At 35.1% G+C, this 13,677-nt stretch overlaps 1 protein-coding gene across 5 annotated transcripts in view; it reads left to right on the top strand.

The window, feature by feature from the left end:
* ASH1L (ASH1 like histone lysine methyltransferase) overlaps positions 1-13,677 on the top strand; it is a 152,448-nt gene that overhangs the window by 125,592 nt on the left and 13,179 nt on the right. For all 5 annotated transcript variants that reach the window (XM_031436128.2, XM_010979719.3, XM_010979712.3 and 2 more), the window contains 5 exons: positions 5,668-5,776; positions 6,207-6,371; positions 6,533-6,627; positions 9,588-9,745; positions 13,358-13,510. In XM_031436128.2, the coding sequence (XP_031291988.2) occupies positions 5,668-5,776; positions 6,207-6,371; positions 6,533-6,627; positions 9,588-9,745; positions 13,358-13,510 (680 nt within the window). The remainder of the gene's footprint in view (positions 1-5,667; positions 5,777-6,206; positions 6,372-6,532; positions 6,628-9,587; positions 9,746-13,357; positions 13,511-13,677) is intronic.

The following is a 13,677-nucleotide window of genomic DNA, read 5'->3' as shown; positions in this document are numbered from 1 at the left end:
TGAAAATGGGGCCATTACTATCACATTTAACAGAAATAAAAAGGATAAAAGTACTATGAACAATAGAACACCAAAAAACTGGATAACCTACTTGAAGTGAACACATTTCTAGAAACCCAAAACCAAAGAATAAATCATGAAGAAATAAAAAATCTGAATAGACCTATTAACTAGTAAGGCTATTGGATCATTAATCAAAAATCTCCCCTCCAAAAAAAAGGCTCTTGACCTGATTGATTTACTGGTGGATTCTACCAAATTAATACCAGCCCGTCTCAAACTTTTCCAAAAATTTGAAAAGAAGAAAACACTTCCTAACTCATTCTGTGAAGCTGGCATAACCCTGATACCAAAGCTTGACGAAGACCCTACAAGAAAACTACAAACCTCTTATCAACATTGTTGCAAAAATCCTCAACAAAATACTGGCAAACAGAATTCAGCATCATATTAAAAGGATTATGTGTAATGACCAGGTGGGATTTAATCCTGGAATGCAAGGTGGTTGAACATATGCAAATTGATCAGTGTGGTATACCACATCAATAAAATGAAGGGGAAAAAATCACATCGTATCTCAATTGGTGTGATACAGAAAAAGCATTTGACAAAATTCAGTACCCTTTCATGATAAAAATACTCAACAAAATAGGAATGGAAGGACTACATTAACATAACAAAAGCCATATATGAAAACCCACAGCAGACATAATACTCAGTGGTGAAAGACTAAAAGCTTTTCCTCTAAGATGAGGAGCAAGACAGGAATGCCTACTTTCACCACTTCTATTCACCATAGTATTGGAAATTCTAGCTGGAATAATTAGACAAGTGAGAGATATAAAAGACTTTGGAAAGGAAGAGTAAAATTATTTGCCCATTGTATGATCTTTTGCAGTTACATCTGTATATACAAATAGTGAACAATCTGAAAAGGAAATTACAAAAACAGTTCCTTTTACAGTAGCATCAAAAAGAATAAACTATTTAGGAATTAAGTGAAAGAATTGTATAATGAAAACTATAAAACATTGCTAAAAGAAATTAAAGACATAAACAAATAATAACTCATGCCATTTTCATGGATTGGAAAACTTAATATTGTTAAAATGTCAGTATTACCCAAAGCGATCTACAAATTCAATGCAATCCTTTCACAATCTCAAGGACTTTTTTTTTTAATGCAGAGATAAAAAACCCATCCTAAGATTCATATAGAATCTTGAGGGACCCCAAATAACCAAAGCAATCCTTAAGAAGAGCAAAACTGTAGGAGTCACACTTTTTGATTTCAAAACTTTCTACAAAGCTATAGTAATTAAAGAAGTGTAGTATTCACTTAAAGACAGGCATTTAGACCCATGAAATAGAACAGAGAACCTGGAAATAAATCATCATATATATGGTCAAATGATTTTTTACAAGTATGCCAAAACCATTCAATGGCAAAGGGATAATCTTCAACAAATGGTGCTAGGGAAACTGAATATCCACATGCAAAAGTATGAAGTTGGTCCCTTACCAAACACCATATACAGAAATTAACTCAAATTCATCAAGGATCTAAGTGTAAGACCTAAAACAAAACTTTGTAGAAGAAAAACTTAGAGCAAAAGCTTCACAACATTGGACTTGGCAATAATTTCTTGGATATGACACCAAAGGCACAGGTAAACAAAAAACAGACAAATTGGACTTGATAAAAGTGTTCAATTTTTGTACATCAAAAGACTATCCACAGAGTGAAAAGGCAGCCACAGAATGGGAGAAAATATTTGCAAGGCATATATATTGGATATTAATATCTAGAATATATGTAGAACCCTTAAAACTCAACGATAAAAAAGCAAACAGCCCAATCAAAAATGGACAAAGGACTTGAATGTTTTCTTCAAAGAAAATATACAAATGGAAAGAATATGAAAGCGAATATATGTATATTCGCATATGACTGAAGCACTGTGCTGTATACCAGAAATAGATGACATTGTAAACTGACTATACTACAATAAAAAAAATACAAAAAAAAGAAAATATACAGATGGCAAATAAGCACATGAAAAGGTGCTCAGCATCGCTAATCATTACAGAAATGTAAATCAAAACTATGAGAAACCACCTCATACCCTCAGAATGGCTACTTTCAAAATAACAGAAACAGCAGTGTTGATGAAGATGTGGAGAAATTGGAACCTTGTGCTCTGTTAGGGATATAAAATGATATAGCCACTGTTGGAAATGGTAAGGACATTCCTCAAATAATTAAATATAAAATTACCCTATGACCCAGTAATTCTACTTCTTGGAGTATATAACCCAGAGAATTGAAAGCAAAGTCTAAAAGAAATACCTGCACCCCCATATTATAGTAACATTCATAGTAGCTAAAATCTGGAAGCAACCCAGCTTTCCATAATGGATGAATGAACAAGCAAAATGTAGTATTTACATTCAATAGAATTATTATTCAGCCTTTAGAAGGAAGGAAATTTTGCAGTGTGCTCCAACACAGATGGACCTTGAGGACATTATGCTGGAGATACTTAACAGTAGTCAAAATCATACAAAAGGGGTAGGTATGGCTCAGCGGTAGAGTGCGTGCTCAGCATGCCCAACGTCCTGGGTTCAATCCCCAGTACCTCCATCAAAAGATAAACAAATCTAATTACCAACCGCCCCCACAAATGTAATAAAGTTTAAAAAAAAATACAGACAATAGAATGGTGGTCATCTGGGGCTGGAGGGAGGAGGGAATGGGAGTTACTGCTTAATAGATAAAAAGTTCTGGTTTTACAAGATGGAAAGAGTTAAGGCAATGATGGTGCTAATGACTACACAACAATATGGGTGTATTTAATACCACTGAACTGTACATTTTAAAAGGATTAAGATGATAAACTTTGTTACATGTGTTTTAACACAATTTTTTTTAAATAGGATATGAACACCTTCCTATATGGATTTCCACTATCACCACTTCTCTTCCACTTCATAAAATATCAGATACCTAGGAATAAATTTAATAAAAGTTTGTAGGACCTCTGTACTGAAAACCACCAAATATTATCAGGGGGAAAAAAGACAACCTTAATTATTGGAGAAATATGCTATGTTTATGGGTTGGAATCCTTAATATTTTTGAGATGTCAGGTCTTACCAGGTTATCTATACATTCAAATCCAGTGAAAATCCAGTTTATATGGAAATTGACAAGCTGATTCTAAAACATATATGTAATTGCAGAAGACCTAAAAAAGGCAAGATACCTTGAAGAGCAAGATTTAAGGATTTAAGTACCAATTTCAAGACTTACTATACAGGTACACTAAAACAGTAGGTGTTTGGGATTGATTAATAGACAAATGGAATAGAAGAGAAACTCCAGGCAAAGACCCATAAATGTCAGTTAGTGAGGAAAGGGTGGATTTTTAATAAATGATGCTGTCAGTAGGCTCCTCTCTCAATACATATACAAAAATTAAGGTGAATAATAGAACTGAATATCACAATTGAAACAAGTTTCTGGAAGGAAATGAGAGAATATTTTCATAGACTTGGGATAGGTAAAGTTATCTTAAACAGGACATAAATAACACTAACTATAAAATAAAAGAATTGATAAAATTAATAGTTTCTATTCATCAAAAGATAACATTAAGTGTAAAAGTAAGCCATAGATGGGGGAGAGGTTATTTGCAATGTGTTTATCTGACAAAAGATACAACTTCTGTATAAAATTCAGGATCTGAAAATCAATTTAAAAAGAGACAGTCCAATTTTTTAAGAATAGACACATCAGAAAAAAGAATATAAAAGTGGTCAATAATCATTTTAAACATTACTTTAATCATCAGAGAAAAATATTAATTAAGCCATGTTAAAAAACCACTACATAACCTTCCAAAATGGCTACAATCAAAGAATGGCAATTTGAAGTGTTGGCAGAGGTATAACACAATGTGAATGCTCTGTTGTATTACTGCTGGTAGAAGTGTAAATTGGTATAACCACTTAACAAAAGATATTTGCCAGTACCTACCAAAGCTAAACATACCCAGTAATTCAACAACCCCACTCTTAAGTATATCCCCAACATAAATGAGTGTCTATGTTCAAAAGGTATAATAATGTCCACAGAAAAAAATTTCAATAATAGCTAAAAACTGCATACAATTATCAAATGTTTATCAGCATGAGAATAAGTATATAAACTGTGCTAAATTCATAAAGTGGAATACTACACAGCAGTGTAAAGATATATTACAATACAGTGTAACACTGAATGAAAGAAGATAAGCATATAATTGTACATAATATAGTGTATTCTGTATGATTCCATTATTTTGAAATTTAAAACAAGCAAAACTATAATCTTTATGGGGATAGAGATTAGAATAGTGCCAGTCCTTTTGGAGGAGGGCACTGACTGGGAAAGAGAGGAGCTTTCTTTCTGGGAGGTTACACGGATGTATAAGTAAATAACATTCAGCAAGCTATATGTAAGTTATCCTTCCCCCCAGATTTTTAATACAGTGCATTATATGATCAAATTTTAAATGTTATGGTATAGACCAAGGGTCAGCAATCTTAGGATATGGCTGTATGCCAGTAAAAATTTATAAAGACCTGGGGGGAGTTTGTCTGCCATAGTTTGCCAACCACTGATAAAGACTAAAAATGCTTTCTGAATTTAGAAAAAAGAATGCCAAAACTTGAAGATATTAGAGAAATTTACATTTAATAAGGTAGTATCCAAGCTAAACCTTGATGTAGTCTACATTGTCAGGAAGGCAGGAGGAAGAGAAGCTGTGGCTTCAAACGGCATGGGTTTTAATGCCCTAGTTTTTCATACAATTTAATTGCTGAATGACTGTGAACAAACTAAGACACAGATACCTTGTATATTATTATGTATGACCTGCTAAGCACACGTTCTACCACTGAGCTATTACCGCCCCCCTCCCCAACCCCATGGTTAAGATTTTGTAGCCAGCCTGCCTTGATTTGAAACTTAATTCCCTCAGTTATTAGCTATGTGACTTCCAGCAAATTTCTTAACACTCTCTGTGCCTCAGCTTCCATTTAGAAAATGGGTGTTATAAAACTACCTAATAATAGTACCCTTTTTTATACAGTTGTTGGGAGGACTAAATAAGTTAATAGTTAGTTATAGTAATAAAAGTTATAGTAATAACAAAATGTTATTACTATAATAAGCACTCAATAATATTAGCTATAATTATATGGTATTATATAAAGTATCAAGAACAGTACATGAAAGATCATTAATAACTTAGGTAAAATAGAACAAAAGAGATACTCATGTACAGGTGAGAAAGATGGAGATCAATAGGAACTAGAAGATTTTTATAGGTAATCCATAGTAAATAATTTTAATTTATTTAGTAAGTAGACTAAAGCCATGTGTTAGAAGGGCTTTGAATACACCAAGCAGGAAAAGTTAAGACCTATGACAGCATAAAGCATGTTTTCCAGAAGACATAAGACTGGATAGACTAGAAGAGAGATTAAAGGTAGAGTGATTGGCCAGGAAACTTGAGTAATTGGATACAGAAACAAAAGCAAATTTGAAATCAGTGTACTAGCTTTTCTGTTTTTCAGGCATGGTATTATGAATTTCTTAACTACTTATTCCTTTCTCCTTAGGTCTGTTAATGGAGTATACCGGATTGGGCTATATGCTCTCAAAGATATGCCAGCTGGTACTGAACTCACTTATGATTACAACTTTCATTCCTTCAATGTTGAAAAACAGGTAAGAATAATAAATTCAAAAAGGACTTTGAATTTTGTCACAGTGCGGTTTATAACATGGACCTTCGGTGAACATTACTGATTTGTAATGAGAAGTACATTGGAGAAGATAGTTTTTCACTTTTTACTCCACTTATCTAGGGTGCATAGGTGTCAGTTATTCTTTCAGAACTCTAGAAAGAGACTGCTCAATCATTTTTTTGTCTCCAGTCAGTTCTTAACTTTTCTGGTAAAGTTTTCCCAAAGCTTAATCTTTCCTTTCTACTACAGTAGGAACACATTTATATTTATTTTACTCTCAATCAGTTATTTTCCTCTATATGAAAACGTCTTGATTCAAACTTATTGTTAGGTGTCCAGATGCTCAGGCATCTATTTGAACTTGCAAATGCAACTGCAGGCTAAAAGCATTATTCTTTTTCCCTTCAAAGCAACTGTGTAAGTGTGGCTTTGAAAAATGTCGAGGAATCATCGGAGGCAAGAGTCAGCGCATGAATGGACTCACCAGCAACAAAAGTAGCCAGCCAGTGGCCACCCATAAAAAGTCTGGACGGTCAAAAGAGAAGAGGAAGTCTAAGCACAAGCTGAAGAAAAGGGTGAATAACAATCTCATAGTTTTCCCCAAACAGCTGCTTGGAGGCAACCTCTGAAATAAGAGAAATAGCAAAGAGTGGCATCTTTAGAGTGATTTAATATTCTTTGAGGTGATTTCTGATTGATCTTGTTTTTTCTGCAATCTGGTCCATCTGTTTTTTAGAGAGGCCACTTCTCTGAGGAACCCAGTGAAAACATCAACACCCCAACAAGATTGACCCCCCAATTACAAATGAAGCCGATGTCCAATCGAGAGAGGTAAAAAGAATTTCTTACCTGAATACTTTAAATTATGTGATTTCCTTGTCAGTTTAAAAATTATTAAATAACTATAGTTGAGCCATTTCTTTTGTGAAGGAAGTCTTTAAAGAAGGATTTAGGGGATCTTCGGTGAGGGAAAAAATTATGTCTTTATTCTCCCTGATTTCTTTTTTTTATTAAGTCATTTTATTTTATTTACTTTAATTTTCTTTCAGCTCTTTGATCATCATTTAGCTTGTTTATTTATTTATTTATCTTTAGTTCTTTGGGGAGGGGGTATAATTAGGTTTGTTTATTTATTTCTAGAGGAGGTACTGAGGATTGAACCCAGTGCCTCCACATGGATCTCTAAACTTAAATGAGTTATGTGTATGTGTATCTTGCTTAACTGTACACAACTGTGATGATTCCATAATTTGATTTTCACCCTAGCATATCACATTGAGATCACTTGGGGACCTTTATAAACTACTGATACCTAGGTTCCACCTCTGAAAATTCTGGTTAAAGTGGTTTGGGTGTAGCCTGGACATCAGGAGTTTTTTTAAAGCTCCCTAAGCTAATATGGAGCCACAGTCTAGAACCACTGGGCTAGATCTTCTCTGTTTAACTAAAATTTAAAAATTTTGAGATTAAGTCTGAAATAGGATGAAAGGAGTTAAAATTATAGCAAAGTTATAAATAAGGATGACCTTTCTAAGATATCAAAGTGTGTAGTCAGGAAAGATGTAGAAAATGTACAATTTGAAAAAGAAGACATACATATTTACTTCACTTACTTCTAACATAAACAGATCTTTTCTCAATATAAAGAAAAAGCAAAGATGACTGTTAAAGTTCCTTTTTTGTTGCTCTGTTTTAACCTTTTCTGTGCTATGCATTCCTTTGGCAGTCTGTTGAAACCCATGTAACCCTTCACTGAACAATGTTTTAAAAGTGTTTAAAATTTTAAGTAACTTTTAATATATAGGACTAAACGGAAACTGAAAATACTGAAATACAATTTTCAGAATAATAAACAAAAACCCTGAAATTGTGATATGGAAATAAACATTAATTTTGAACACATGACAAGATCTAGTGGTAGGTTTAACAACCATAGTAATATTTTTTTCCTTTTACCACAATATTAAAACTTTTTTTAAAACATTTTTTATTGAGTTACAGACATTTTACAATGTTGTGTGAAATTCCATTGTAGAGCACAATTTTTCAGTTATACATGAACATACATATACTCATTGTCACATTTTTTTTCTCTGTGAGCTACCACAGATCTTGTATATACTTCCCTGTGCTATACAGTATAATCTTGTTTATCTGTTCTACATATGCCCCCTCCCCCTTGGCAACCACAAGTTTGTATTCTATGTCTATGAGTCTGTTTCTGTTTTCTATCTTTTTTTTTTTTAGATTCCACGTATGAGCAATCTCATATGGTATTTTTCTTTCCCTTTCTGGCTTACTTCACTTAGAATGACATTCTCCAGGAGCATCCATGTTGCTGCAAATGGCATTGTGTTGTCATTTTTATGGCTGAATAGTATTCCATTGTATAAATATACCACATCTTCTTTATCGTCATCTGTTGTTGGACATTTAGGCTGTTTCCATGTCTTGACTATTGTAAATAGTGCTGCTATGAACATTGGGGTGCAGGTGTCTTTTTGAAGTCGGGTTCCTTCTGGATATATGCCCAGGAGCAGGATTACTGGGTCATATGGTAAGTCTATTCCTAGTCTTTTGCGGAATCTCCATACTGTTTTCCACAGTGGCTGCACCAAATTGCATTCCCACCAGCAGTGTAGGAGGGTTCCCTTTTCTCCACAGCCTCTCCAGCATTTGTCATTTGTGGACTTTTGAATGATGGCCATTCTGACTGGTGTGAGGTGATACCTCATTGTAGTTTTGATTTGCATTTCTCTGATAATTAGTGATATTGAGCATTTTTTCATGTGCCTCTTGATCATTTGTATTTCTTCATTGGAGAATTGCTTGTTTAGGTCTTCTGCCCATTTTTGGAATGGGTTGTTTGTTTTTTTCTTATTAAGTCATATGCACTGCTTATATATTCTGGAGATCAAGCCTTTGTCAGTTTCATCATTTGCAAAAATTTTCTCCCATTCCGTAGGTTGTCGTTTTGTTTTACTTACGGTTTCCTTTGCTGTGCAGAAGCTTGTATGTTTAATTAGGTCCCATTTGTTTATTCTTGCTTTTATTTCTATTGCTTGAGTAGACTACCCTAGGAGAACATTTTTGAGATGTATGTCAGATAATGTTTTGCCTGTATTTTCTTCTAGGAGGTTTATTGTGTCTTGTCTTATGTTTAAGTCTTTGATCCATTTTGAGTTTATTTTTGTGTATGGTATAAGGGAATGTTCTAGCTTCATTGCTTTACATGCTGCTGTCCAGTTTTCCTGAAGAGACTGTCTTTATTCCATTGTATATTCTTGCCTCCTTTGTCGAAGATTAGTTGACCAAAACAACCATAGTAATTTTGAGGTAGAGATGAGTGTAAATGATATTTTGAGATATTTGTAATACCTGTAACATGATATGAACATATAAATATTGGTGACAAAATCATGGAAACTGCAACTACTATTCACACACATCTTTACACACTTCTTTTTTTCCCTACATTTGAAGGATATGCTAAGTCCACTAGAAATTAGGGAAAATAGGTGGGGAGGGTATAGCTCAAGTGGTAGAGCACATGCTTAGCATGTACAAGGTCCTAAATTCAATCTCCAGTACCTCCATTAAAAAAACCAACAAAAAATTAAAAAAATTTAAAAAACTGAGTAATGTTTCCCCATATATAATTTTCTTTATAATAGCTGAATTCACTGATAAGTATTCATTTATATCATCATAACAGTGGCTTACATAGAGTAGACATGTAATATGCTTAGTGAACTGATGAATAAAGAAACTCCTTTCTTCCTTCTTTGCAGGAACTTTGTATTAAAGCATCATGTGTTCTTGGTCCGAAACTGGGAGAAGATTCGGCAGAAACAGGAGGAAGTAAAGCACACCAGTGATAACATTCACTCAGCATCATTATATACCCGTTGGAATAGCATCTGTCGAGATGACGGGAACATTAAGTCTGGTAAGGCCTAGGAAACATTCTTGTTAATTCCATAAGATTGCCTCGAAGTGATTATTTTAGTTATTTTCAAACAGTCTATTCAAAGATTTTTTTTAGTCTAAAGCAAAAAAGTTAAGATCCATACATACAAGCATCAGTCAGCAATAACCCATCCATCTCAGATCTTCAACTTCCTTATCTCTAATCTAAGCAATAAGAAGAAACCCCCTTCCAACCAGCATCCCAAACATTACTTACAGCCTGGAAGTTACTAGACATGAGATGGGAAGTGGGTACCTGGGAAATAACTTACAGATGGGTAATTAACTTACAGTATCTGTAAATAACTTACAGATAAATATTGATACCAAATGCAGGAGAAAATGACCAAGTGTTAATTTTCATATTTTGTTTTTCCACATTCAGATCAGTATTATACAGAGAGATCTTCAGATTTCCTTTTTTCTGACCTTCGTGGCTGAATAGTGTATCAGCACTCCTGAGTTCAGATCAGATCTGACATACAGAACAGACTGAAAGCAGAGAAACTGGCATGTCCAAGTATTGTTCCTAACTGAAAAAGTGTTCAAAAGATCATGTTCTTTTATTCTTTCCTTCTTTCCCTCAAAAAGTAGAAGCATTCTGCAGAGTGATGAGTCAATATGCCAAGTGGGAACTAGACTGATTTAGAAATTTGCCTAGACTCTTATATCCTCTCAGTGATTTGATTGGCATAAACTCTCTGAACTGATATTCTAAGTTATTGAAATCTTCTGATGCTAACAGTAATTATTTCCTGAGTGTTTATTATAGGTCAGGTACTGAGCTAAAACACATTAAAGAATTACCGTATTTAATCTGCACAAATTACTTCATGAGGGAAGTACAGGCATACCTCATTTTAGTGTGCCCACTTTATTGCACTTTGCAAATACTGTGTTTTCTACAAATTGGAGTTTTGTGGCAATCCTGCTTCGAGCAAATCTACAGTGCCATTTTTCAAAGAGCATTTTCTTACTTTGTGTCTCTGTGTCATGTTTTGGTAATTCTTGTAATATTTCAAATTTTTCATTATATTATTTTTGTTATAGTGATCTGTAATTAGTGATCTTTGATGTTACTTTTGTAATTGTTTTGGGGTGCCACGAATCATACCCATATAAGACAGTGAATTTAATAAATGTTGTATATGACTGCTCTACTAGCCAGCCATTGCCCCTGTCTCTCTCTCTCTCCCCAGGCTTCCCTACTCCCTGAGACACAACAATATTGAAATTAGGACACTTAACAACCCTACAGTGGCTCCTAAGTATTCAACTGAAGGGAAAAGTCACACATCTCTCACTTTAAATCGAAAACTAGAGATGATTAAGCTTAGTGAAGAAGGTGTGTCTAAAGCCGAGACAGACCAAAAGCTAGGCCTCTTGCACCAGTTAGCCAAATTTTGAGTGCAAAGCAAAATTTCTTGAAGGGAATTAAAAGTGCCATTACATTGAACACACAAAATGATAAAATGTGAAGCTGCCTTATAGCTAACATGGAGAAAGTTTCAGTGGTCTAAGATCAAACCAGAAGATCAAATCCAGCCATAACATTTTCTTAAGCCAAAGGCTAATCCAGAGCAAGAACCTAACTCTCTTAAATTCTGTGAAGGCTGAGAGAGGTAAGGAAGCTACAGAAGAAAAATTTGAAGTTAGGAGAGGTGGTTCATAGGCTTACGGAAAGAAGCTGTCTCGGTAAAATAAAAGTGAAAGGTGAAGCAGCAGGCACTGATGTAGAAGCTATAGTAAGTGATCCAGAAGATTTAGCTCAGATCATTAATGAAGGTGGTTACACCAAACAACAGTTTTTTTCAGTGTAGGAAAAAACAGCCTTATACTGAAAGAAGATGTCATCTAGGATTTCCATAGCTAGAGAGAAGTCAATGCTTGGCTTTAAAGCTTCAAAAGACAGGCTGACTCTCTTGTTAGGGGCCAATGCAGCCAGTGACTTTAAGTTGAAGCCAGTGCTCTGCTACCGTTCTGAAAATCCTAGGGCCTTTCTGAATTATACTGAATCTACTCTGCCTCTGCTCTTTTAAATGGAACAACAAAACACATCTGTTGACAATATGATTTACTGAATATTTGAGCCCACTGTTGAGACCTACTGCTCAGAAAAAAAGACTCCTTTCAGAATATTCCTGCTCATTGACAATGCACCTGGTCACCCAAGAACTCTGATGGAGATGTACAGTGAGATTAATTGTTCTTTTCATGCCTGCTTGCACAACATCCATTCTGCAGCCCATGGATCAAGGAGTAATTTCAACATTCAAGTCTTACTGTTGAAGAAATGCATTTCATACTGCTACAGCTAGCTGCCATAGATAGTGATTCCTCTGTTGAATCTGAGCAAAGGAAATTGGAAAACCTTCTGGAAAAGATTCCAGATGCCATTAAGAACATTTGTGGTTCATGAGAAGAAGTCAAAATATCAGCATTAACAGGAGTTTGGAAGGAGTTGTTTCTAACCCTCATGGATGACTTGGAGGGGCTCAAGACTTCAGAGGAGGAAGTAACTGCAGATGTGATGGAAGTAGCAAGAGAACTAGAATTAGAAGGGGAGCCTGAAGGCGTGGCTGAACGGCTGCAACCTTGTGGTGAAACTGTCACGGATGAGGAGTTACTTCTTATGGATGAGCAAAGAAAGTGTTTCCTTGAGATGGAATCTACTGCTGGTGCAGATGCTGTGAAAAGACTGTTGAAATGGCAGTGAAGGAGTTACAGTATTACATAAGCTTAGCTGATAAGGCAGTGGCAGGGTTTAAGAGGATTGACTCCAATTCTGAAAGAAGTTCTATGGGTAAAATGCTATCAAACAGCATTTCATACTGCAGAGAAAGGAAGAGTCAAGATGCAGCAAATTTCATTGTTGTCTTATCTTAAGAAATTGCCATAGCCACGCCAACTTTCAACAACCACCCTGATCAGTCAGATCAGAGGCAAGGCCCTCTAGCAGCAAAAAGATTACAACTCACTGAAGACTCATGATGGTTTGCGTTTTTTAGCAAATAAAAAGTATTTTTTAATTAAGGTATATACATTGGTTTTTTAAAAATATATAATGCAATTTACACACCTAACAGACTACACTATAGTGTAAGCATAACTTGTACGTGTACTGGGAAACCAGAAACTTCGTGTGATTCCCTTTATTGGAATATTTGCTTTATTGCGGTGGTCTGGTACTGAACCTGCAATATCTCTGAGTTATGCCTGTACTACCACTGTTCCCCCATTTTACCATTGAGAAACTGAGATACAGAGTTTAAGTAAGTTACTCCAGGACACACAGCTAGTAAGTATTAAGGCCAGAATTCAAAAGCAGGCCGACTCATTTTGAAACCCAGACTTGTAACTACTATGTAGCATTTGGTCATTAGTAAGGTCCTTCTTCACTGTAGCATCTGTCTCTCTGGTAAACTCCAGTATTCCCTGATTTTTCTTTAAGGAAAAGAGAAAAAACTCCATGACCACTAATCCTCGTAATCACTTCAAGGAAAATAGAGAAAATAGCAGGAGTCCGTTGCAGAAAAGAAAGCCACATAGAGCTCCTCTTTTCCTAAAAGTAATTTTTACTTTATCCTTCCAGACGTCTTCATGACCCAGTTCTCCGCCCTGCAGACTGCTCGATCTGTTCGAACAAGACGGTTGGCAGCAGCAGAGGAAAACGTTGAAGTAGCTCGGGCAGCCCGCCTAGCCCAAATCTTCAAAGAGATCTGTGATGGCATCATCTCTTATAAAGGTAACCGTATTTACCCAAATTCATCCTCCTTACCTTTTAAAAAAAATATATGTTACTATGTCACCTGAGACATCCAAGGCCAAGAATATGTAACAGATTAGGATTAGGAATTTAGGAGATTTACTTAGCTCTTCCTTTTGTCAGAGTATAGAATTATAGGACTGATT

The sequence above is a fragment of the Camelus dromedarius genome, chromosome 23 (assembly GCF_036321535.1).
Source record: "Camelus dromedarius isolate mCamDro1 chromosome 23, mCamDro1.pat, whole genome shotgun sequence".
NCBI classification, from domain to species: domain Eukaryota; kingdom Metazoa; phylum Chordata; class Mammalia; order Artiodactyla; family Camelidae; genus Camelus; species Camelus dromedarius.
The sequence above is the reverse complement of the archived record's forward strand: the minus strand, read 5'-3'. Positions and strand labels throughout refer to the sequence as shown.